At 29.8% G+C, this 26432-nt stretch overlaps 3 protein-coding genes and 1 non-coding gene across 5 annotated transcripts; 2 read left to right on the top strand and 2 right to left on the bottom strand.

Moving 5' to 3' along the window:
• The first annotated feature begins 114 nt into the window (after positions 1-114).
• LOC101259434 (probable diphthine methyl ester synthase) lies at positions 115-4085 on the top strand. The gene is made up of 6 exons (XM_004238298.4): positions 115-570; positions 667-791; positions 1861-2090; positions 2763-2802; positions 2880-2971; positions 3652-4085. Exons 1-6 carry the CDS (start codon positions 421-423, stop codon positions 3831-3833), a joined length of 819 nt encoding a protein of 272 aa, XP_004238346.1. The 5' UTR covers positions 115-420; the 3' UTR covers positions 3834-4085.
• TRNAS-UGA (transfer RNA serine (anticodon UGA)) lies at positions 135-216 on the bottom strand. The gene has a single exon. It is a non-coding gene; the product is annotated as a tRNA-Ser (tRNA).
• Positions 4086-5847: 1762 nt separating the features above from the next.
• On the top strand, positions 5848-11501 carry LOC101259149 (endoglucanase 2). 2 transcript variants are annotated; one of them, XM_004238297.5, is made up of 7 exons: positions 5848-6266; positions 6388-6615; positions 7837-8120; positions 8798-9235; positions 9526-9664; positions 10292-10458; positions 10906-11501. In XM_004238297.5, exons 2-7 carry the CDS (start codon positions 6417-6419, stop codon positions 11236-11238), a joined length of 1560 nt encoding a protein of 519 aa, XP_004238345.1. In that variant the 5' UTR covers positions 5848-6266; positions 6388-6416; the 3' UTR covers positions 11239-11501. The 2 variants fall into 2 exon arrangements, with proteins under 2 accessions (XP_004238345.1, XP_010320423.1); XM_010322121.4 differs by having other exon boundaries at positions 5963-6266; positions 6393-6615.
• Positions 11502-12776: 1275 nt separating this feature from the next.
• TLOG1 (cytokinin riboside 5'-monophosphate phosphoribohydrolase LOG1) lies at positions 12777-16092 on the bottom strand. The gene is given in 7 exon segments (NM_001324502.1): positions 12777-13276; positions 13654-13797; positions 14097-14167; positions 14541-14640; positions 15018-15048; positions 15170-15267; positions 15792-16092. Coding segments are annotated over 7 exon segments (678 nt in total). The 5' UTR covers positions 15927-16092; the 3' UTR covers positions 12777-13177.
• Positions 16093-26432: the final 10340 nt, after the last annotated feature.

Raw genomic sequence — 26432 nt, 5'->3', positions numbered from 1 at the left:
TAAATGTTAGTTGACAAATTGGTACGATATTATTATTTAAAAAAAAAACACCCAACTAAGATAGGCTATAGGTTATGAAGGTAAATATGAGTTGATGGATTGACACGATATCATATTGATCAAAAAAATAAAACCGTCGACAGCAGGGTTCGAACCTGCGCGGGCGAAGCCCAACAGATTTCAAGTCTGTCTCCTTAACCACTCGGACATATCGACTTTTGTTCTGCATCCTACAAATAGTTCAATAAGTATATATATTTCAAGTTACAAGTTTTCACTAGGGTTTAAATTCATCGTCTCCCTCGTTCCAACTGGAAAAAAGAACTGTTTCCTCTGTATCTCGTACTGGAACTTGTAAATTTGCATCACTAATTAGAAGTATATTTTGGATTAGAAGTGAAGTGAAGTGAAGGGAGAATCATGCTGTATATAATAGGTCTTGGATTGGGTGATGATAAAGATATAACTTTGAAAGGTCTTGAAGCAGTAAAAAAATGCAGCAAAGTATACATGGAAGCTTACACTTCACTTCTCTCTTTTGGGCTTTCTCCAAATGGTCTTTCCAATCTGGTTAGAAAAAAGCTACCGTCTTTTCTTGTAATTTTGTTTTCAGTTAGTGAAAAAAAAGAGAGTGATTTTGATGATAAAGTTTTGATCTTTTTTCAGGAAAATCTTTATGGAAGATCAATAACACTTGCAGATAGGGAAATGGTAGAGGAGAAAGCTGATGAGATCCTTAATGAAGCTAAAGCTTCTGACGTGGCTTTTCTAGTTGTTGGTGATCCTTTTGGGTATTCTTCATTTTTTTGATATGCTTATTTATTTGGATAATGAAGACCCTTTTGGATATTTGACTTTTAGTTGGTGTCAATTTTTTATCTTGGTTATGGTAGAAGGTTAGTAGTTAGGCGAGGATTGTCTCGCGGGTTAGGTTTGGGGTAGTATGGCGCCTGTATCTGTTTCCCCTTTGTTATCAGCAGAATTAGCAATTTTTGCGTAGTTTCTTGTCTTGCGGTTTACGTTGCTACCCCTTTGTGTCTTGTGTTTGGTTATCACATGACTTTGTTGCTGTTACTTTGTCCATTCCCTATATGCTTTGTGATGCTTCCTCCAATACATCTTTTATTTCTTTCCTTTTGTATGTTCTTTGATTTGTGTTACTTGAGCCGGGGGGTTCTTTGGGATACAGTCTCTCTACTTCCGTAAGGTAGGGATAAGGTATGCGTACACCTACTCTCCCCAGTCTTAGGTCAGTTCATGTAGCTTTGTTCAATCTTGTTTCACTTGGTAGTGGTTAATTTGGCAAAGAAGTAGATAGTATGCATGATTGCACCTATTCTGAATTGAACATTCACCTAGATTCTCTAAAATTGGGAACAATAATTGGTTGCTTCTTTAAGTTTCGATAATGTGCCAGCATATCATTGAACTTTGTTGCAAAGCACCCAGTAAATTATCAGTAATTTATCCTTCTAAGGTAGGAGGAGTTTTTGGAATAAGGACCTTTGTATTGTTTAAAAACTATGTTAATGCATTTCTCTTTCAATATTGGTTATGCCTTCTATTTGGAACTTTAATTGACAGTTGAAATCGCTTATAAGAGAAATCACGTAAATGTTATCGCTTATAACGGGATGACTTGTGGAAGTTCTCGAAAATGATGAACTTTGTTGATTTATGTTAGCAAAAGCTTAATTGGGTAATCTTCCTTAGGAGGAGAATATCTTCAACTGTCTTGTTTTGTTTATGGATTTAATAAACAAGTAAAATACAAAGATGGTTCTTTTCATGTTGACACATAGATGTTCTTTCACTTATCTACTTCCTTTCCTCTCCATCATATGTCAATATTCACTACAGAGCCACAACCCACACTGATATTGTCGTCCGTGCGAAGAAGTTGGGTGTGGATGTTAAGGTGATACACAATGCATCTGTGATGAATGCTGTTGGAGTGTGTGGCTTACAGCTCTACCATTATGGAGAGACAGTGTCCATACCGTTCTTCACTGAGACCTGGAGGCCGGATAGTTTCTATGAGAAGATTAGAGAAAACCGAAAGCTTGGACTACACACACTCTGCTTGTTAGGTAAGTGGCTATTTAACTACTTTGTTTGTTCTTATATTTGTGGTATCCGGGGCAACTTCTGTCACCTGTGACTAAACAACTGAGAAGCCTATTCTGTTCAGTAGCAAGTGTTATCAGGATAATCTTGCCTGTCAAGGTTAGCATATTTGTAGTTGGCATAACATTCTGTTACTCCTACGTTACTGCAGTGATAATACTGTAGGATAGTTTCTGTGGAAAATAGCTTAGCGCAAGGATGATAAAGCTTAACGACTCTCATTCTTGTTACGTCCTCAACCGATATACCATCCCCTTAGTGATTGTTATTTGGCTACATCATGAGTTATGTGTTACCATATATATTTCATATATATATGACTAAAAATTTTCAGTTGCCAGTTTTGCCTCTTTTACCAATCAAAACACTTCAGTTGACGGTCTATCATCTTTTGCTTTTAAGTGGAATATTTTCACCGAGCATACTTCTGGACTAGTTTTCAGAGGATTCATTCTCAACCTTAAACACCATTGTAGTGCTAACAAGGATATACGACATGAAATTAGATGTTTCTAGTTAAGTTTATGTATTACTGGTGACTTGTGAGGTTACAGAAGTACTTGATCGATCTTTTATTGCCTTACTTTTTGTGCAGTCTTCTTCATTCAATTGCATCTTCATCTTCTGATTTGCAGATATACGAGTGAAAGAACCAACCATCGAGTCTCTTTGCAGGTTAGACATCAATGTTGTTTCCATTTATTCTTAGACGAATCACTTGAAATAGTATGTGACCCTGATTTTATTCTCAGAGGAAAGAAGCAGTATGAACCTCCCAGATTTATGACAGTTAACACAGCAATTGAGCAGCTCTTAGAGGTTGAAGAAGCCCGTGGAGAATTTGGTATGTTCACGAATTCATGCTTCTGCTTGACAAAATGGTGGGGGTGGGGCGGGTGACTATTAATAGTCTACTTACCTTAGTTTATCCAAGTTTTCATTTTCAGCTATGTTGCTCGGACTCTCCAAAATTGTTGGGATCCTCCACAAAGCACTACTCTTAGAGTATCTAACATGCACCTGTCGATATTTTTAAAGAGTCTGAGCAACATAGGTTTTCAATAATTCACTGTGTGATCAAGATGTGATTTAGTTAATACAGATTTTGAAAACCTGTCCTTGTGACTTTGTGCTTAATTTGACATAAATCTCATTTACAGTTCAAGCATTCTCTCTTCTTTAGCGAAAAAGGAATCCGTACTGCTTGTGTAAATGTTTGCCAAACATGCCAGTACAATATCCATATTATAATTTCCCTTGACACGAGACATGACTAAGAGAGGTTGCAAGTCATTTTCCTGCTTTTATGAGCTCAATCTGAAGCGAACTAGTATGATAATGGATATGGTTTCGATATGCCTCTAACTTACGCCTTATTTACAATCATGACATACTTCTTGCGTATAATTGACATCTGGTTTTGTTTTAGCCCCGGCTTTGTGGCATTAATAGTTATAAAGAATGTTGTTTGACATTTATAGTGACTAAACGTTTCATTTTGCATTCCCGTTTTTAAAATTACAGTATACGGTGAAAATACAATCTGTGTTGGTTTTGCACGGCTGGGGAGTGAAGACCAAAAGGTGGTTGCTGGTTCAATGAAGCAACTTCTAACAGTCGACTTTGGGGCGCCATTGCATTGCTTAGTCATAGTTGGCAAAACACACCCTGTTGAAGAAGAAATGCTGGAATTTTATGGGCTTTAGAAAACGTATCACAGGATTGCAATAGCAAATACTGTATTCATGTGTTGCCTTTTGTACCATTCCATTCTTTTTGGTGACTATTTATTTAGGCATTAAGATGACTATGATGTATTTTTTGCTTTGTAAACTCTTCCCATCTTCAAGTGATTTTGACATATTTTCAAGAATTCTTAAATTTAAGATATTGTTGGTTATTTTTGTAATCTTTCACTAGTATTCTCAATACATTATATCAAATATTTTGGTTTGCAAGTGATTGGTCTCTTTTTTTTTATATATATACTTTTTCTTATGAGCTTCTATCTTTTTGCTTCATTGGTAACTCGAATCTGCAACAGGTGAACCTCATCTTATGATTCATGGTTAGCAACAATGCTGATGAGTTTTAAGGAAGGTCAAATGTATTTTCTTCCAAGTTCCAATCAATAGAAAATTAAATGGAAAAATCTGGTTAATGAGGAATAATCAAATCTGGTTAAATGTTTCGTTCATATTATATCATTTTTTATTATTAATTTTTTTTAATGTGAATTGCTAATATGTCATAATTAACTCCTTTCAAGTAAATTCCCAATTTCCCATCAATGCTACCAGAACTTATCTGCATTAATTGATTACATCATGCAAGGAACTCTATTTATGGTAGTTGTTGGATGTATACCAATAGTTAAGCAACAAAGACAATGACAGTTTACTGATAAATTGTTAAGTAACAAATAATATTATCGTCAAAGACCATAAAAATCATACATACTTTATACTAAATATACTATAATGTACATATTGTTGTGAGTCAAGTTGAATTAGTAAGGAATTATGTGCGAATAGTGTATATACTTTATACTATATATACCTATAATATACATATTGTTGTGAGTCAAGTTGAGTTAGTAAGGAATTATGTACGAGTAGTGATAAATAAGATTTGATTTTTATAAACAGAATGATTTGAAAGACTCTTATACTTATTCTAAATTAGTATTTCAATTTCTATATTTCATCTCGATCTCTAAACATGGTCAAAACAAGTCTAGTAAATTCCATGTCAAATAAATATATGTTACATTATTATTATTATTATTATTATTATTATTATTATTATTATTATTATTTCGTCTTAAAAGTGTTTGGATGAAACTCAATGAAGTACGTGACAATCACAAATCATTAATTTTTTTATTTTTCATTTTTAAAACTTTAGTCCTTATTGAGAGGACAACTGTCAAGTGTCAAATTTTAAGTATTATTTCTTTTTGTGGCCAACTGACACTACTAATGTTAAGTAGCTTTCGATACACATGAAGTACTAAAATTAAGATTTGCCCGAAAATACCCCCAACAAGGCAACAAAATTTTAATTTAATTATGTTTAATAATAACCCAATCATTTGATTCGAAGTTCTAAAAAAGTACCACTTTTTACTATAAAATTGAATATTGTTTTCCACCGTTGTGCTTAATAATAACTCAATATGAAGTTTGGACTAATTTAGGTTGTCATAGAGAATATTTATTAGAAATAAACAACATTTGATTAAAGATAATTTTATTTTTAAAATTTAAATTTATAATAGATAATGTTTGAAATAAAAAAGTTTTTGATAATTATTTAGTTTTGTATTTAATTCAAAAGCAATTAATATTTTATTGATTCTAGAGAAACCAATGATATTTTTATCTTCAGCAAAATGTCTCGTCAGTTTAAAATGCTACATGTTCTAATTATTTTGAACTGATATAATTTCGTTTTATTTATTTTATTTTATTTACTTTAAAATAAATATGAATAATAAACTTCTTATTCAAAATCTAACACTAAAATATTTTTATTACTATTTTCAAAACTTAAACATGATTGAAGGAAAATCACAAATAATCGAATCAACCAATTGAGAAATCTATAATTTAAATCAAAGACCATTATACGAACGAAAAGAAAAAGGGGGCAAATTAATTTCAATGAATCTATCAATTTGATACCCTCCTTATATTTCTACTATCCAAAATTGGTCAAAGGATTTTTCATTACATTTTCAAAGTTTGTTGGTTAAGATTTTCCTAAAATCAAAGTCAATTATTTTCCTCCCTAAAATCTCTCTAAAAAAAAACAAAAAAACAATGGCATAATCGTCATTATTCCAAATTGTGAAGAAAAACATCTTGAATCTGAAGACAAAAAAAAAAATCATCATCTTCATAAGAATATTGTCGGTGCCCTGTTCTATCCCTCAACTACCTCAAATCTCTCTTCTTTTAATTTAACCATTTTCATTTTCCACCCTAAATTTTCTCCATTATTTTCTTCATTCTCTCCAATCTTTTTCTTCTTTTGTGTTCTTGTTTATATTATTATTTTCACCTGCATTGCATATTAAAAGAACAAGTTTTTCAGCCATATAATCCCGCATTGTGTGTGCGGGATCATTAAATCAGGTTTTAAAACTTACTCCTTTTCTCATTTTTTTCATATAATTGATATTTGGTTGAAAAGATCAAATTTTTATGAGATCTGAATGATAAAGATTGAATTTTTATGGTTTCTTGATGATAATAGTGCAGGTAAATTTGTTGAGGTGAATAAGGATGGGAGAGAAATCAAAAAAAGGGGGTTGGTGTGGATGGATTATAGCTTTGGTAGTGGTTGCTGCGGCTGCTGGAGCCATTGTGGTACTTTTTATGAAGAAGCATAATGGTTCTGGCTCAGATGCTGCTTCTGGTGCTTCTGAAAAGAAATATGGAGATGCTTTGAAAATTGCAATGCAGTTCTTTGATGTCCAAAAATGTAAAGTTTCTTGTGATATTTTGAAGTTGGGTTTTGCGTTTTGTGATGTTTTGTGCTTGTTATCTAGATTACCCTGTTGAAAGATTTTCATTTTTTACAAATGCAGCTTACTTGTTTGATATAGTACTGAAGAGGAGTAAATTTTTAGTTCTTTCCATTTTTTAAAAATACATTTTGTTGTGGTGTTTGTTGTTTTTTCCATAATGTTTGTTATGCTTTCATTAGTATTTTGTCATGATTTCATTTGCTTTAGTTGTTTCTTTTTCAATGTGCTTTGATATGTTTTCCTTGAGTTGAGGATTTATTGGAAACAAAATCTTTACCTCCCAGGATTACATTGTGAATGTTGTTGTTGTACATTTTGCTTCTTATACTGTTAATTATGTCCAAGATTTATGTTGTGTCATAATGGTTTGGACATTTCATGTGGATGTTGCACTTCATAATGTCTTGAATGTTCATTCCGCTATTTGCTAAAGATTTTATATTTATGTTGGTGGTGGCTAAACTCTTAGTTTAAGTGGCACTTCAATTTTTCTACTATTAAAGTCAGTAAGATGATGGATCGTCGCTGATGCCCTGTGAGGCTAAGTTGCTCGGACTCTCGAAATTGTTGCCGCACCCGTGTTGGATCCTCCAAAAATGCACTACTTTGGAGGATCCGACATGCGCCTGTCGACATTTTTGAAGAGTCCGAGCAGCATAGCTGTGAGGTATTGATGCTTCTGTAGAAGGATTAAGTTTACCTATGGGATGAGCGAGATTAATGAACTTATTAGCTTTCTAAACTCTCTGTGTCCTGAAATGTACCCTATAGGATGAGTGAGATTAGGGAACTTATTAGCTGTCTAAACTCCGTCTCCTCATAATGCTGAACAAAGTTAAGATGTGCTGGTATCATTGCCTTGTCTGCTTCAAATGTTAGACAAGGTCTCATGGTCATGATATCATGGATTTAGTGTATTGTTATCAAACTTGGCAAAGCTCTTTTCAAAAAGCAAAAAAGATCATTGAAAAACTTAACCATTATCTTAAGTACTTAAAAAATCATGACTTCATGTCTTCATCAGAGTTATTGGAGAGTGCTGGAAGGTAGTTCACCATAGAAAGCGAAGACATTGCTTGTTGTAACTTGTTTTCTTGGAAACTTTTCTAGTTTTGTTCTTTTGAATATATCTGTTGAGCTCATTTTCATAAGGGTAAAATCTCATAATGTTTCAGCTGGGAAATTGGTAAATAATAAGATATCATGGAGAGGCGATTCAGCCGTCAAAGATGGAAGTCAAGAAAAGTTAGACCTCAGTCAAGGAATGTATGATGCTGGCGACCACATGAAATTTAATTTCCCAATGGCTTACACTGCCACTGTGTTGTCATGGGCCATCCTTGAGTATGGTAATCAGATGAAGGGTGTGGGCCAGTTGGAACCTGCTGAAGACTCACTCAAATGGATTACGGACTATCTTATCAATTGTCATCCAAAAGATGATGTTCTTTATATTCAGGTTTGACTCAATTTTCTCTTTCTAGTATGTATTTCGTGCTGCTGCTGCATTCAAGCTTTATAAGCTTCCTTTATCCTTCCTTCCCTCTTTATACTACAAATTTGTTTGACGCATGCTTTTATTGTTTTAATAGCTTGCTGGAATGTGGAACTTGGGTCTTACTTTAGGAACAGTGCTGATATTTAGAGACCTCCATTGACTTCCTTGTTCTTAACAGAAATTATTCACTTGAGTTCTGGTTAAAGTGAAAACAAGGAAATTGACCGAGTGTTAGGTCACAGAGCAAGAGCAAGTTTGCATAGTGAATTTAGTAAAAGAGTTCATGTAGTATTTTACTACAATTTTCATGCTGTCATGTTTTTTGCCTCGTATTTAGTGTTTAAAGCTAAGGGCTTACACCATTTAATACAAGTGATTTGATAAGATGTCGATATGTATTTTCTAATGTGAAAAGAAAGATGTCTAAGCTCCGGTTCATCTCATCATGGCATCTCCATTTCTTGTCAATATCATATACGAGAAACTGAGTTTGCATCAAGTGGTCTGGTTCAGATTATATTTGACTTTTTTAGTTGTTCAACAATGCTTTTCTCAGTTTTTGAATGTGAATCATTGTGATGCTTCATTTGATCAAATGTGTCTTAAGTGTTTGTTTCACAAGCTTGACTCTTTGGCAGGTGGGTGATGCTGATGCTGACCATAAATGTTGGGACAGACCCGAGGACATGACTGAGGCAAGGCCTCTAATTCAGATAAATGCTTCTACCCCTGGAACAGAAGTTGCAGCTGAAACTGCTGCAGCTATGGCAGCAGCATCCCTGGTCTTCAAGTCGAAGAACTCAGCATACTCAAGTAACCTGCTTAAGCATGCTAAACAGTTGTTCACTTTTGCTGACAAACATAGAGGTACCTACAGCGAAAATATTCCTGAAGTCGCAACATATTACAATTCAACTGGATATGGAGATGAGCTCTTGTGGGCAGCAAGTTGGCTATATCATGCAACTGGGGATCAAATATATTTTGATTACGCGACTGGGAAAAATGCAGATTCTTTTGGTAATTTTGGAAATCCAACTTGGTTTAGCTGGGATAACAAACTAGCTGGTACTCAGGTATTTTTACTTTGCTTATGAGATGCTTGACTGCTACTGGTATTAGGTTATTAGCTTACTCATGTCTGTATGCTTCCCAATAATTGATTTACGAGCAACTATATCTGCCAATCCAGCTGTTTGAAAGTCCGAGAGGAACTATAGAAAGTTATTAAATGGACCAATTTTATCTTGGTATACTTAAGCAGTGTGTCTATTGGATGTGAATTTCTCATTTTGTTTTTGATGTTTCACAAGAAAACTATTCAAAGCAAACAACTTAATTAAGTCAATGGCTGCTTTTATTGCAGGTTCTTTTGTCCCGGGTCAGCTTCTTTAATTCGAAAGTCTCAAACTCAGACACACTTCAACAGTACAAAAAAACTGCAGAAGCTGTAATGTGTGGTCTCTTACCAAAATCTCCAACAGCTACATCCAGCAGAACTGATAGTAATGACCCATCTAAGCTTCTTCTTATTAGCTCTATTTGTGTTCATGTTTTCTCCCCTATCAAACATTTTTCTATGAGTATTGAGCAGATATTGCATTTTTATTTTAAGACATATTATAAACTAACTTACACTGGAAGTGTCTCATTAAGATTAGGGAGAAATCCTCTTTACTTTCTTAAGCTCCATGCCAAGTCAAAACCAAATAAACAAATTGAAGCGGAGGGGGTAACTGCTACAATCTTTTTTTATATTGTTCTGCTAGGACCTTTGTTTCTTGTTGATAAGTAATACTACTATTAGGATCTTATTCATCCATAGTTCATTAGTTTTCCTTATGAGCGGGGGAAGGAAAGGATCACTTTTTTTTCTCGTTAAGAAATCAACAATGCTTTTATATTTTACAGATTGAACCTATGTTTTTTTCCTATTTCACTCTCTGTAATGGCTCGTGATATAGAAGACAAATGTTAAAGTGATGATGAAACATAAAACGAGCAAAGATGTCTGAGTAGTAAATAGGAAATGCTGAAAATCTGCCCCTATCCAGAACTAAATTCAATGAAGTAGAGACAGAAACAACTGGTACTTAATCTTTGTTATTCATTTTAAGCAAATGTTAATGCAGGTGGTTTGATATGGATAACTGAATGGAACGCGTTGCAGCATCCTGTAGCCTCTGCCTTCTTAGCTGTGCTGTACAGTGATTATATGCTCACTTCCAAGACTGATAAAATGACTTGTGATGGTAATGAGTATACACCATCTGATCTCAGAAAGTTCGCCATGTCCCAGGTGGGCTTCTTGTCTTTCTACTTGCGTAGAATATATTTCTTGGATATTCAATCTTATGTTTGTTTATCAATAAGCTTACAACAACAGCTATATGAACCTATGTTGCTCGGACTCTTTAAAAATGTCATCAAGTACATGTCGGATCATTTAAAAAGTAATGCATTTTTTAAGGATCCGACACGGGTGCGGCAACACTTTTGGAGAGTCCGAGCAACTTAGATATGAATCCTTACTCGTGTTACTTCATTCAAGCTCATTTTAGTCCAATATTATGAAATAAGATCTTAAAATAAAAAGAAAAGTACTAGAGTTCTATATTTACTATTGGTATGTACATTTCTGAAATGACTAATAGATCATTTTGCTCCACTCCGCCTTATATTTTGCTAGGTCTGTTTTAGATTTTAGTAGCTGACAATTTTTGCAAATGTATCCGACCTTTTCTAGGCCAATTATGTATTGGGTGACAATCCAGCAAAGATGAGTTATCTCGTAGGCTATGGGGACAAATATCCGCAGTATGTTCACCACAGAGGGGCTTCCATTCCTACAGACGCCAATACTAATTGCAAAGAAGGTTGGAAGTATCTAGACTCAACTGAACCAAATCCTAACGTTGCAACTGGGGCTCTCGTTGGTGGTCCATTTCTTAATGAGACATATATCGATTCAAGGAACAACTCGGTTCAAGGAGAGCCAACCACATACAATAGTGCTGTGGTTGTTGCCCTTCTTTCTGGTTTGGTTTCCACTTCCTCAGTGGTTCAATCTTTCACCTGAGCTGGATACCATCTCACGTCGTACGTCTCTTATCATACGTAGATGCATACATATTTTTTTTATTTCTTGTAGCTCCTTGAACCCATAAAGGTTGCTTTATATATATATGTGTGTATGTTAGTGTGTATCACATCAACTGTTCTTGTGTACTTATATCAAATATATGTGCCGAACAGGGATAAGAGTTTTTGTAGTATTACTTTGCTCAAAATCGTTATGCAAATTATCTCATGTTATGGCCATGAAGGTCTCTTATTCCATAATTGTTGTGTCTGAGCCAGTTTGTGTGCACCTGGATAAACTAGTCCTCTAGCTTTCTTTCGATTTGAAAGAACGAAGAACCGGTCTCGGACGCCACTTTGCTTTTTGCTATATAATCTGTTAAATCTTGTCTTGTTGTCTTATGCAAACACATTCTCCATCCAAAACATCATATGGAAACATGATTTTAGTTTTCATGGAAGTTATCAAGATTTTAGTTGTCCAATTCCTCCATCTGATGTGAAAGAGACCAAAGCCAAACATAGTACATAGGTGTCATTCCACTATGAAGCTAAGGTTATCCCAAAATATGAACATGATTGAACAAAAAGAACACTTTTTTAATGTTGGGCTTCAATCAGTATACCAACTAAGTTAGCAAAATGGATAACTGTTTTTTCTTGTACCCTTATCTTGTTTCTGATTTTGGTGCACTCAACATTATGCATATGTTAAAAAAGTTGAAAGATGGAACACTATCTCATGTTGTGTTATCTCGTAACTCTTTTTCGATGCAACGGTTTATCTGAACTCATAAAATTTTAATATATATATATATATATATATATATATATATATATATATGAAAGTTGAGGAGAGTGAAATAGCAAGTAGGAGAGAATACAAGGGCCCAAATTAATATACATTATTCCACCTAAATTTGTATATACATGTTGGCCATATGCAAGAGAACAACTTTGGGAGAAACTATTTATAGACTTAGCCCCACTATCCTCAACTTTCCAATAATTTTTTTACACTTTGATTTCTACTTTTCATAGTGGACTTTGAAAATCCCTCTTCTAGTATTTTTCTTATAAAAAAAGAAAGTCCAAAATTAACTTGTTCTTTTATGTATTATGTAAATAAAAATATTCTTACCTACAATCATATATGGTCCTTGCCTAAGTTTTTGGACCTTGATGTAACATTACTTTTTCCTCATAAATCATGTGGTATGTGTCTCTCTCAGAATCTCATATTTAATAAAAGAAAAATATAATCGTACTCAAGTATAACGATAACATATGATATTATAATAAAAAGATTCATATAACATTTTAGAATATCCCAACTTGAAATTTAAACTTCTGATCTAAATCATTTTTTAATCCATCCACGCTATACTAAAGCTTTACATATGTCAAGACAATTCAACCAAAAAAACAAACTTTTTTCTTTATTGCTCGTGTAGTTTTTCAATGAAGAAAATTTAATAATCGAACGCCTTCCTACCAAATGAAAGTAACAAGAATTTGTTCCAAAATATATTAATATTCATTTCATAAAATAAGCTTACACGTTTTACATTAGAGTAAACACAATTAACTGTAGAATAATAATGTACTTAACAAACAAACATATACAAACAGAAAAAAAAAACAATAACTTGTACTACATCATTTTTTTCATGTTTTAATTAGGCATTTGATTAGCCTAATGGACAAAAATGAATCAACACTAAACAAATTAATTACGTACTATATTTTTTCCCCCTTAAAACTAATTATAAACAGCAAGTAAAAAGTGCTGCAAAGCTACTAATTATATATTAATTAATTCTCCGAAGCTTTTTCCCTTCAACATCTTAAGTCATAATTGTTGAATTTAAGTCTTCAAAGAAATTTACTACATTTTTTCTCTATAAATATATTAAATCTACCCATCATTTGAATATTTAACGAGCAATTTCCAATTTTGTTGTTGTGTAGCCAAGTTGTTGTTCCATTTCCCAACTCAATTTTGGTGCCACCCCATTATGCTTTGGTACATAATCCTATAAATAAAAATCATTCAAACATGTAAATTCGAGATATTAACAGATGCTAATTCAAGATTTTAAGTCAGTAAATGAATAGTAACGTCATACGAGCGCAATAATTCAAGATTTCAAATCAATGAACCACCATATGTATGCAATGAATCATGAATAGTAAATTCGAGATGTTAATTTCAAAATTTTAAGTAGTAAGATGCACAGTATCATCATACGAACATTGATGAATCATGAATTGTAAGCTCAAAATACTAAGAATGCGCTAATTCAATATTTTTACCAGAGTTTAAGTCGGTGGATGCATGATATGAATTCACGAGTTCAAGATTTTAAGTCAGTAAATGCGTAATATCGTGCCGATGAATGATGAGTTGTACCTCAAGCTTAGACATGAGTTCTTGGGCAGTTGGGGCAGAAATAATGATGTGACGGGCAGAGGGTGTGACAAAGCCTTCATCAACAGCTTTGTCTATAAATGATAATAATGAATTATAGTAGCCATCTACATTAAGTAAACCTACCTGCATATTACGTAAAACACACGTTAAATTAGTTATCTTAAATTACATTAATTATTAATTGTTGACATTAGAGAAACAATTCTTATGGTCCTACTTTAATTAAAACGAAATTTCTCTGAATCAAATCTATATTATCTGTCTTTTAAAGTTCGCAATCAGACACAGTAATTTACTAATTAATACGCGCTTATTAATAAGACAAAAGCAAAATAGTGGGTATATCATTAGTCATTAGTGATTAAACCTAATTTGTCATTAAATAAAATAAAAACAAATGAGTAAAAGACAAGTAATCGTACTGGTTTATCATGAATGCCTAGTTGAGCCCAAGTGATGACTTCTAGGAGCTCTTCCAATGTCCCATAGCCACCTTCAAAAAAATTAATAAATCGATTAGTTGTCTCTTAATTAACGATTAATTAAAAATTAATAAAATTTAGCATTGCAATTAAGGAAATTCATTATTAATAAGCATAAACTACACTAGATAAACTCTATAGGATGAATTATCATCTGCTCAGCTAGCTCGATCTGTTTTAAACTATAATTGACTGAGCATGTTTTTGACTATTTCAATACTCTGTGACATAGTTTGGGTTGTCAACTTACCTTATTGATTGATACATGTGACAACAACTAAAAGGCTATGATGTAATAACTTTTTTTAAAATCAAGATTTATAAAAGAAAAATAATATTTTTAGCGAAATTATTAAAAATTAACTAATTAATTAATTAATTTACCTGGTAAGGCTATGAATGCATCAGCTTGTCTTGCCATTTCTGCTTTTCTTTGATGCATCCCAGACACTGCTCTTACTTCTCCAACACTTTCTCCAGTAATCTATATATTAAAAAAAGATATCATAAAAAACAGAGTTAAAAAAATAAAATCGAATTGTATTGTGAAAGAATCTAGTCTTTAGAACCGTTAAAATAGACTTATCCAGCTTACAAATTGAGTGTCAGGATGAATTAGATCAGTCTATTTTAATGACTTTACTTAATTTGACTTATAAGTTATCATATATTATCACAGTCTGATTAGATTGACTAGTATATAGTTGACTGTGATAAAACTGAAGTACAAAACTATTTATACCTAGATGCATTATTAATATATCCAAATATACATACTAGTCACAATTAATTTGAGAACATAATTATCTATAGAAAAATGTTTGTTGTTATTATTAAAGGTAAAAAAAAAATAAAAATTACCTCTCTTGGCATAAGAGTTTTAGGAATCACCCTGTCAAGTGGGAAAAAGAAATTAAAAAATGAGTTTTTACATTAATGGAGAAGATTTTATTTTATTTCATTTTTAAAACAAATTGTCAATTTTTTTTAAAAAAAATAAAAAAAATAGGTACCCTAACACGTGGCGGCCACCATTAAAAACTGATTGAGAAACTAGGCCCATCAAGCCAACACTGCCACCTCCATAAACCAAGTCGATGTTCCTTTCAACCTGCCAAATAATATAATATATAGTTTTAACTTTTAATTATGACAAGTGTTTTTTTAAAATATATTTTTAATTAGGAAAAAACATTGCTTCTTTTAATTGCTTACTCCACTATATTCAACGTGAACCCCATTTAATTAACTAAAAAAAAAATTACTCAAGTTAATCTTACTCATCACCTATTATAATTTTGTAACATTAAGTTAATTAATCCAACGTGAATTACATTTTTTTATGCACTTAATTCCGTTTATTTTGTGTTATAATCAATAGTATAATTGAAAAAAACAAAACAAAAGAATTATTATCAGGTGATTTCTTTTTATTTGTGTTATCTGATCGATTAAGAAAAAAGAATTGTGTGATTGGAGGACAATTGGTCTATGTTTTTAAAGTTAAAATTTATTTTTATGCAATTGTAACTCGTATGAAAATGAAAAAAAAAACGAATTTAAAATTTAAAGTATATAAATTTCAAAAATTTATGATATGTATGCATAATTCATTTGAACTCATAGAATCCGTACCAGTTGATTGCCAAGTTGAATAGCAGCAAGTTGATAACTTGGCTTTTTGCCTGGACTGCTTCCACAAAAAACACATATGCGTTTGAATCTTGATGTTTTAGTGGTCTGAATTTGTGTCTGGTGATTGTTTTCCATTATTTACGTGACGTAAATCGTACTAAGTAAATTCGATGCGATAAGTTCGATGAAAAAAGGGAGAGGGGAACAGAAGGAATTTTTTTTAGAGAAAAAAAAGAGGGTTTGAGTCAGCAAATAATCTTTGAAATTGAAGAAGCAGAAGAGGGGAATGTTGATGTGAGAAGAAAATGCTATTATTGGTCCTTTTTTATATACACTTTCTGCCTATACTTTTTTATCTTTTTTTACTTGCCCCAATGTTTTTGGAATTTGGATATATATTATTCTTTATAATTAACAAAAAAAAAAGAAAAAAAAAAAAGAAGATGCTAGTTATTTGAGAGTCAAGATTTTAAATTTTTAAATACTAAATGATAAATTATTATTACTTTTCGGATACACATCGAATATACAAAAAGGATATAAATTTTACTAAGTAAATTCGATGTGATGAGTTCGAGTGAGAAGGATATACCAAATGAGACATTTCTTAGCACTTTTTTGGGATACCACTAAGACTGACTTAGATTCGATTTGAGTCATGATCTTTCTAATTCTGTTATACAATTTAATTACTCCTTCGATTGATTATAAGTTTTACTAACTTGATTCTAGATAAATATATTTATATCTCCTGAACTCATAGTTCAAATAGTAATTTTACTTTTAAAAAGAATCACAATTTAAATATTTAATCTCTGATGAATTTGTACAACTTCCTTTAAAATAAATCATCTTGGAATAGATAAAAGGCAATATAATTAAAAGTTTATATTTTGAGAAATAAATAAATGAAATTACTATAAATAAATTGGATTTTAAAAAAAAAAAAAATTGTCACTTTCAACTTAAAGGCAAAGAAGGTGGAAGGAAATTCAAGGTTGTGTGGTGAAGAGGGTCCACCTATGGGCTATGGCCATGGTGAAGTAACAAGTTTTATTCTTTTAATTTATTTCGGATAAAAATTTATATCGTCAATTAAATATGACATAAATTTTATATTAATTTTTATTTTAAAATATTTCACCTTATTCTATTTAAGAAGTAATATTTGATTTTAATATCTTAAATATTAAAGATAAATCAATACTAAATATTTTTAAAAATTTTGTAAAATAATAATAAAATAAAAAAATACAAGCACAGGGAAGAGTCGTAGAGAATGAATTTTCGTGAAATTAGGAACCATGCTGTCTCTTTTATTATTTTTGTCTGTTTGCGTATTATTATTTTTTTATAAAATAAGATGTTTGTATATTTTACGTATTTATTCTCATCCATATATAATTGAATTGTGTACGGGCTTTTTTTCCTTAACTAAGCTTTGTAGAATTGGTCATTAATATTGAAAGCAATTTCTTTTTTTGAAACTATTTGAAAGCAATTGATGATAAGTAGTAACCTTAAATTTAATTATTTTTCCCCACTTGAGCACCGACTTGTATAAATTTTCCATTTAATGTAAATTCATCACCGCATAGCAGTTTGAGAATGAATCGAACGACTTATTGATAATGACTTGATTACGAGAATTCATCAGAGATCATAATAAAAGTGAATCTTTATATAAAAAAAATATATATAAAACTTTTCAACTCGACAATACGCTCTCAAACTAGAATCTAGTGGTTACTATATTATCTAAGTTTATACCAAGGCATATTTTCCTTTTAAAAGTTATTTGATTAGAGAATATAAGATTCCAATATACAAGAAAAATTAACTCATTTTATATCAATTTAACTTTCTATTATAAAAGTCTTAAAAGATATTTCACCACAAATAATAGTGAAGTCTAATGAATGCTGAAATATTTAAGTGTCATTAACGTTTTATTTTGTGAACTCAATATTTCACTTTCAGATTAGAATCATATATATAAATAAAAATTTTCTTTTATATTATTTGTTTTTTCTGTTACTTTCTTTACATCTCTAATAATTTTATATTATAATTATCCGAGACATTCCACAGAAAGAATTTTTCCATCGAATGTTTCTTTCCACATTTTGTACACATGAAATAAGAAAGTAGCATGATAAATTTGAAGTCAACATAAATGTAACAATTTTAGAAAAAAATAATAATTTTAGAAGCCCACTAACGTCAAAAAGATAAACCACATACATGTATTAGAATAAAAAAGTAGAAAGAATTTATAACTATTTTGAAATTTATGTGTAAACACGTTTTAAATAATTTGAATTGATTTCACAATTTGGAATTAAAATGAAATGAAGAAAATTAAAGATAAAAAGCAAAAGTTGAGACTTCTTTTTCTTTTTTCTTTTTGCCTAAAAGACTAACGGTCGCAGAGAATTAGTATGAAATGGGCCAGGAAAAAGTGGGCCTTTTTGCATTGAGTAGCGTCCATATGTTTTTCTTGGTTTCAATTTACGAGATATAGTTTAATATTAAATATTAAAAAAAAAGATATTAAAAAAAAAAAAGATTTTATAAATTTGTGATCAAAAATAAGTTTAATATATGTGTATGTTTATAGATCATCTCGTTAAGAATAAAAGGACTAGTAAAACTGAACTATTACCAAATATAAAATATGTCATTCTTTTGAAAAATGATTGAAAAAAAGTGTGTTAATTAATTAAATCATTTTATCAAAAAATAAAATGATATTTAATTTTCACCTCACAAATTGATGAACTACATTTTTGGTCCCTACATCTCGTTTAATATTAGGAAAAATATATAGGTACTCCCTCAACCTACGGCAGAAATTTTAAAGACACACTTATATTATACTAAAGTTCTATTACCCCCTTTGAATTTATTTTATAAGTAATTTTCTACCATTTTTCAACCTACGTGACACTAACTTGAAAAAAAAAGTCAATCTACATTGGGCTCACAAGATAGTGCTACATAGACCGAAAAGGTTAAAATAAGTTCAGAGGATAAAAGGACCTTAGTATAGTATAAGTGTGTCTTTGAGATTTCGGGCATAAGTTTAGGAAATACTTGTGCATTATCCCTTAATATTATGAGCTAAACTATCCTTAACTATGACCTAATTTCATTAGTAAATGTGTTCTGTAGCCTTATCTAACACAAGTTTTGTAGTATTTACTTCACAAGACATGTATAGTAAAAAGTTTCTTTCGATAAAAATCGAGATATCTAAAAAATATTTTATTAATTTAAAAATTGATTTTGTGTATCGTAAAGCATAATTTATGCCTTTGCAAATTTATGTGTGGTTAATGTTGTCTTGCAATTTTCTTATTTTTGGTCTTGTGACACATAATTTATGGATCATATAAACTCATCGAAAAATAATATTCTGAAACTAAACTTATGTCCGACATTACATTCTTTTGACGGTGCCGTACAAAAGTAACGTATTAGTGAGTAGTCCTTTTAAATTGGGCCAGTACAGCCCCTTTCATCTATAGTAACTATCCAGCAATGCATTAAAAAGCCCTTTCAACCACATACTTTCATTTAACACTTTTTTATATTTATTTATTTATTTTTAAAAATCCTTTTTATTTTTTTGGATATTATCTTCTCCTCGTTGCATTTTATTATATTATTAAAAACAAGGAAAAAAATCATCAAAACCAAACATGTGTCTGCATGTTATAGTTGATGACGTGTTCCAACTTATACAGTAGTATTCAATGAAAAAAGGTAATTCAAAAAAGTAGTCAAAGAAATAATGGTTTTGGATGTAGCGAAATCAAAATTTTTATTAAATATTTAAATATATAAAAAAATAAAAAGATCAAAGCAGATGCAATATCTACTTTATATAATTAATAAGTCATTCAAATAATATAACTAATGTAATTTTTTTTGCTAAACAGTATGAATCCTTATTAGCTTCGCTCGTGATAATAATACATAACTGATCGAGATTATGATTTACGATAGGGAGGGCAATGTTAATAATATGAAGAGTACAATGAAACTTGAGGTGCGTTTTGAAAAAAGAAAGACTTTAATTAATTTGTATTATATCGCGCGCAAAAAGAAGAAAAATCGACCTATTTTACGTTGCATTTCAACTTTGTTTGTATACTCGATTACCAATTCATTTTCTTCCTATTCAATTAGTCAATTAAAATGATAATTATTTCCAACTCTATGTATGATTTTCTGATAAACATATATTTTAATTTCCAAAAAATTTCCAATGTCAAAAGTTTTATTTTGCTGGGCCTATAAAAGTCTCTTTCATATAAGTTATGGTCAATATTGTTTATTCATTCTTACGTCTCTATCCTTTCATTTATTTAATTTTCATTCTAAAGTTTAAAGATGAAAAACAATAGGTTTGATATTATAAAGTCGTATGAAACATTGAATTATTAAGACACGTCTGTCAAAAATATAATAATAAATGTAATAATAATTGGAATACTTAATTAGAAAGCAAAAGGAAGATATATTTCACAAGTAATAGTCAATTAATCTCAATATTTTATAGAATATCAATTTCCGAGATATATGACATTTTATTATCACTGTCATTATCGACATATATTTTCAGAAAGCATAATAAATTATGAAAAGTATTGTATAATTTCCTATAAGAGAATTTCACAACTTCATATACTCATTTATTTCGATATATTTTAAATGTTTACGTAAATTTTACTAAGAGAATTTAAAATATTAGCTTTATATAATATATATTTTCTAGTTATAAGAAGTAAGTGTAGATAGATAATTATTGTATGACTTTTATGTGACAAAATAAAGAATACTTACTTTTTTAGCTAATAGATTGATACTAATTAAATGATCACCCTGATATATAATAGAGTTTTATGGCTTCGAGGTCGAATTTTGTGTGCCATAAATGTGTGATTTGAAGCATGTAGTTATATATTATTGCTTGCAACAAGCTTTAAAATGACACAAAATAAATTTCCATTACAAATAAGATATGAAGACAGAAAATAAATTATCATCATAAATAAGATACGAAGAAATATAATTTTATTTATCAAGATTATGAGTATAAATATGTTGATCTCTTGATTCTTCTCTCTTAGGTATTTCGCGATCTCTTTATGAATATTTTATGAATTTATCGTAAATTTTTTGAAATTTAGATTTCGAGATGCCTTTTAAAGGGTATAGTGTCACCTTTGTATAGGCATGAACCAGAGTTTTGAGGTTTAACCTCCACGAATCTTTATTGGAACTGAACACACCTTGCAGAGTCCTAATTAGAATTGAATACGTCTTATAAAGTCTCACGAAATTTTAATAAAATAACATTACTAATAGCCAAAAAATGTTCAAAAGACATAATTGACCATGTATGGCAGTGTTTGAATAGACACATATCAAAGTATATGAGCATCAAAAACCAAGTAATTCAACTCAAATTAAAGAATAATTATATATATCTTAGTGAAAATGATATCTTATTACTATAGACTTTATTATAAGGGGGCTACTTTAGTTAAAATTTGATATTGTGTTGATTATTATTAACAGGTTAATAAAATTCACATTTCATACGGATCCAAACTATATATCTACACTTCATTAAAGCTAACGCAAATTATGAGATACTTTGATTGCGTAGAATATCTATTTCTATCATTTCAAATCGATTCACATAATATTCTACTAAAAGTATTATCAAGATAATATTTTGAGGTATATAAATAATAATATAATTTATCGATAAAAAACTATATAATATAATAAAAAAATAAAAAGAAGATAAGTGGGGTGATGAAATTGAGAATGATTGAAGAAGAAGTGGGACAGAGTTAGACTTGGGTTGCACGTGGATCAATCTTTGTCCCAAATTGCTCTTTTGCTATTTTGTACCTTTTCCACTTCGTATATAGCGATGTATCAACTAATAATTCAATTTTGAAAATGATAATTCACTATTACTCTTACTTTTTGGTAGTCTCTTCAAAATAATAATCATGTTTTTGTCAGGAGTATTTTGTATTCGAGTTTTTTTATATGGATTTAAATTAATCAAATTTAAGATAGCATCAAACACATAATGAATAAAAAAACTTTAACTTAATAAACATAATGTGTGATTGCATTGACATACATAATCATTCTAACGAGTAAAAGCACTTCAATTAATGTCAATTGAATCAAAGCAGACAATACGTATCATGAATTTGATTCGACAAAATCAGAAGAAATAGGTATGGAAAGAACCTAATTCTAATAATTGAATGTGACATGTTTTGCATTTTCTCATATTTATTTAAACGATTATAATAAAAGATATTATATCTGAGTATATCATATTATATTAGTAATGAAGTAATATATTCTAGGGAAAGATTCTATCGATCTGTTTTGGATATATATTTGTATAAATCATACTTAAGTTCGATTACTATTAGAAATAAAATGAAGTGTTTTATTGCTAGCTCCCTACATTTCTACTAATTATATATAGAAAAAATTGATTTTGTCACGTACATCACTAAAACAACAAAATTAATTAATACACAATCAATCAATCAATTAGCAAAATAATTAATTTGTTCAACCTATATTTGTTAGTATAATGATTATAAATATGAATAATTCACTTTCTCGTGTTACATAAGAATGACGATTGTTGGTTGCAAGAAAAGAGGCACGTACACACCAAGCTATAATATTATTACTTCCATTAATTAAAATTGTGGTTCGTGAGGAGGGTAGATCGATGATGAATTAACAGACTTTTAGATTGTCGAATTTTTTTTTAAATAAAGTATATCTGATACATTTTAGGAGAAATATCATATTGAAGCGAAATCATAAAATATAGTACATATACCTTACAAGGTACACATTCTTTTGTGCTGAATAGTGGAATAAAACTGTGAGATATGTTTATCGAAATGGACATTGAATTTGATTAATTGTGACAAATATAGCAATCAATCAATGTTTTGAATAACCAACAATATGATTTGAAATTAAAAGTTGGTTGATAATTATTGATAATACTTTTTTAATTTTGTTCTTTATTAATGTCGTGTTTTGTGTATGTATATATCTATATCTAATATCACTCCCTTTTGCATCAAGTAATTTGACTAATTAATATAATTTTATTCTATGTTGATGATGTGGTTAGCAATAGAACACATTACACATCCCTTTAAACACAAAAGTGGAATTAATTCTTGTATTATTATTTTTATGGATTGGAATTAGGTAGAAGAATGAAGAACCTAACCACAAATGAATCATACATTTGGATTTATTATCTTTTTTTCTAATATATCTAATTTTTTTATATTTGCGATCATATTTTGATTTCACTTTTTTTTTAGCTGACGATTCATTAAAAATAACTTTCTTATTCTATACAAATAAAAATAAAATTTGCATATATTACATCCTCAGCAGATTTTACTACTAATTAGATGTCATAAGTTATGATATTATTTAAGATTAAATTAGTCAGATTCAGACCAAGTCCATTATAAATGCACAATTGGATTAAGCCAAAGTATTTAATAAATTATAAAATACAAAGATCGCCGAATTATATGACTTAGTAAATGAAGATCCATGTGTAAGTTCACTTTTTATTAGAAACTGATTTTTAAAAAAAAATAAAAATTGAAGTGCATCTACCAAGCACCATATATATTAAAACACCAAAATTATTACTTAAAACGTTTTTTTTTTTTTTATAAAGATTAAGTAGGAGCAGTTATGGATTAATGTGGAAGCTAATATTTAACCTTTTTATATTTAAAAAAATAATCTAACATAACATATTCAATTCAGTGTAGTTTTACAAAATAGATCTGAATTTAATATAATTCAGCATATTATGTAGTAACTTAAAATTGAAACGTAATAATTATTTTTTCAATCCACCCCACACTATTTATTTACTTTATATAAGTGAATCAAAGTCCATAATTAAAGATTTTAAACTATTGTAAAATGGGCAATTTGTATATTAACTAATACCAAAGGTCTTTTAATAAATTCGATCGAATATCACTTTTTTTTTTCAAATAAAAAATACTCATAGCCCAGAATAAAACTTATGGGGGAAATATTTAATTAGATGCATTAATACAAAATTTAACAAATAAAATTATTGGTTATATATAAAATGTCAAAGTTGATAATGCGTCACCAATGACTGCATGGTGGATTATAAAGTGTTTCATTAATAAATTATTATTATGTACTTAAAATGAAGATTATATTTTAATACTTCATTTATCTTTAAATTATTAATAAAATAATTAATTAAAGATTTGCTTGATGCTGGGTGACATATAGAAAACCTTGCCTGTCGTGCTTCCCTTTATACTAACTTTTGACTAATGTTCATTAATTTTAAATAATTATACCGACAATAAGATAGGATTATAGAGTTTAGTTAATCTATATATATGATAGTAATTAAAAAAAATCGTAAACTATTGATTTAATTTGAAAATTAGAGACGGATTTAAATTTTTTTTGCTTTATCATCAACGGATATATTGCAGCGGATGAGATTACTCCTCTGTTGATTAGAGTTTTGATTTCTAACTCTGATATGAAAAATTTCTAATAAAGAGGACTTCCCTCGAATGGACCTTACGCAGAAAAAAAATACAATTTTTTTACTATATTTTAGATAAATTCTTGTAAATAATATTCAATACAAAAGACATGGATAACTATATTTTTGCATATAAAATATAGTGTATATATATACATATAGATTTGATAATAATGATGAAAGAATGACGAATATGAATGGTATCTCCATTAGATATAAAGGCTATGATATATGATAGATGGATAAGATCTTGAACCTTTTTATACTAATTTATTATTAATCAGTATTTCTTCCGTCTTTAAATAAATGTTTTTAAGTATAAAAAATTATCTCAAACTAATTATAAATATAGAAATTCAAGATAAAAAGGACAAGAACTATTTTTTTAATAATACTCAATTCTGAAGAAACATCTTTAAAATAAGAATAAGTTAGTAAATTATTACTTTTTATAATGAGCGTAAAATAAGCTAAAACAAAACTTATTTTAAAATCGAAAGAGTACTATTTTTAGTGCATATTACTTTTTATTTTGGTTATGACATAAAATATATTAAGTAAAGAAAGGAATATTAATTTTCTATGAGAAGCTTAGAGGAAGATAATAGGCAAGTGTCTCTCCACAGCTGTGGGAATGTATATTATAATTTATGAGAGGTTCATTTATTTCCCACTTATGTGTCAACTATCCAAAGTGAGAAATGATTTCAAAGATTAGTTTGACTATAATTGGTTCGAATTTGAAATTCTATCGTAAAATAAATTTATTTATCGAGTTTAAAATTTATTATCTATATTTATTTTGCTAGCTTTTCTCTTGGGTTGGGAGAGCACAAACTAGAGAAAAAAAAGAGTGGCCAGAAGGACTTGTATAATAAAAATCGAATTTTGCAACCCTTCGCCCCCACTTCATATCTGGACCACTAGTCGTAATACGATACTTATAATCAATGTCATTTTCCTAGTGGTCCTGTCTCAATGCCAGAGAATGACGAGAGTCAGTGTGAAACCATTTATTCTGATATAACAACGGATATAAGTCAAAGAATACATACATAAATCTCAATTTTTTTTTTATGGAATAAACAATATGGTAGTATAGATACCACTTGTGAGAGTCTTATATTTTAGTAAGTCAAATTGTTGAGTTTGATTTCCAAAGTAATAAAGTTGAGTAGGCCTACAACACGTTGAAGTTTGTTGAAAAATGGATATATATACATATAGATAAAATAATAAAAAGGACCCTTCAAATATCCCAACCATCCGACCAATATAAGCTGTGATTACAATGCACACGCGTGGGTACATAGGTCCACAAACACTCTCAAACAAAAATTTTACTAATTCATCAGTTACGGAGTCAGAATTTTGATTAATAAGTGTTAAAATATAAAAAAGTAGAATCGTGATGAAGAGGTATTGTCGATCGATATCCCTTAAAGTATATCTAGTTTCGTTCACTTTTACTTGTTATGTTAAAACTTGACATGTTGTCCATTAAGAAAACAATAATTGACATGATTATGTTATGATACTACACTTATTAATTGATGATTCGGAAAATAAGTAGAGTTTTTTCATAATTTATTAAAAGTAACAAGTAAAATGAAAATTTATTTTGAAATAGTGAATCGATAAAAATGAATCGAACAAAGTATATTATAAAACACACACAAATTCAAAATAGATAGTGGTACATTCTTTCGATATCCTTTGACTGTACTTCAATTATTTAATAAAACCTCTTCACATGGCTCATCCTTGGTTGCCTTTTCTTCAAACTTTCTTCCTTCAAAGATAAATAGTAATGGGATAAGGTTGTACATGCCTAGCTAGAAATGTTTATCAATGAAAGTCTTTTCCATCGAGAGATAACAATGTTTGGATGTTATCTCGAGGGAATAATCGATCAAAAACAACTTTCCTACCTCTCTAAAGTAAAAATAAGATCATGCATGCATTCAAATTAATATACGAGTAAAATTAGATCAAAG

This window comes from Solanum lycopersicum, chromosome 4, assembly GCF_036512215.1.
Source record: "Solanum lycopersicum chromosome 4, SLM_r2.1".
Classification (NCBI taxonomy): domain Eukaryota; kingdom Viridiplantae; phylum Streptophyta; class Magnoliopsida; order Solanales; family Solanaceae; genus Solanum; species Solanum lycopersicum.
The sequence above is the reverse complement of the archived record's forward strand: the minus strand, read 5'-3'. Positions and strand labels throughout refer to the sequence as shown.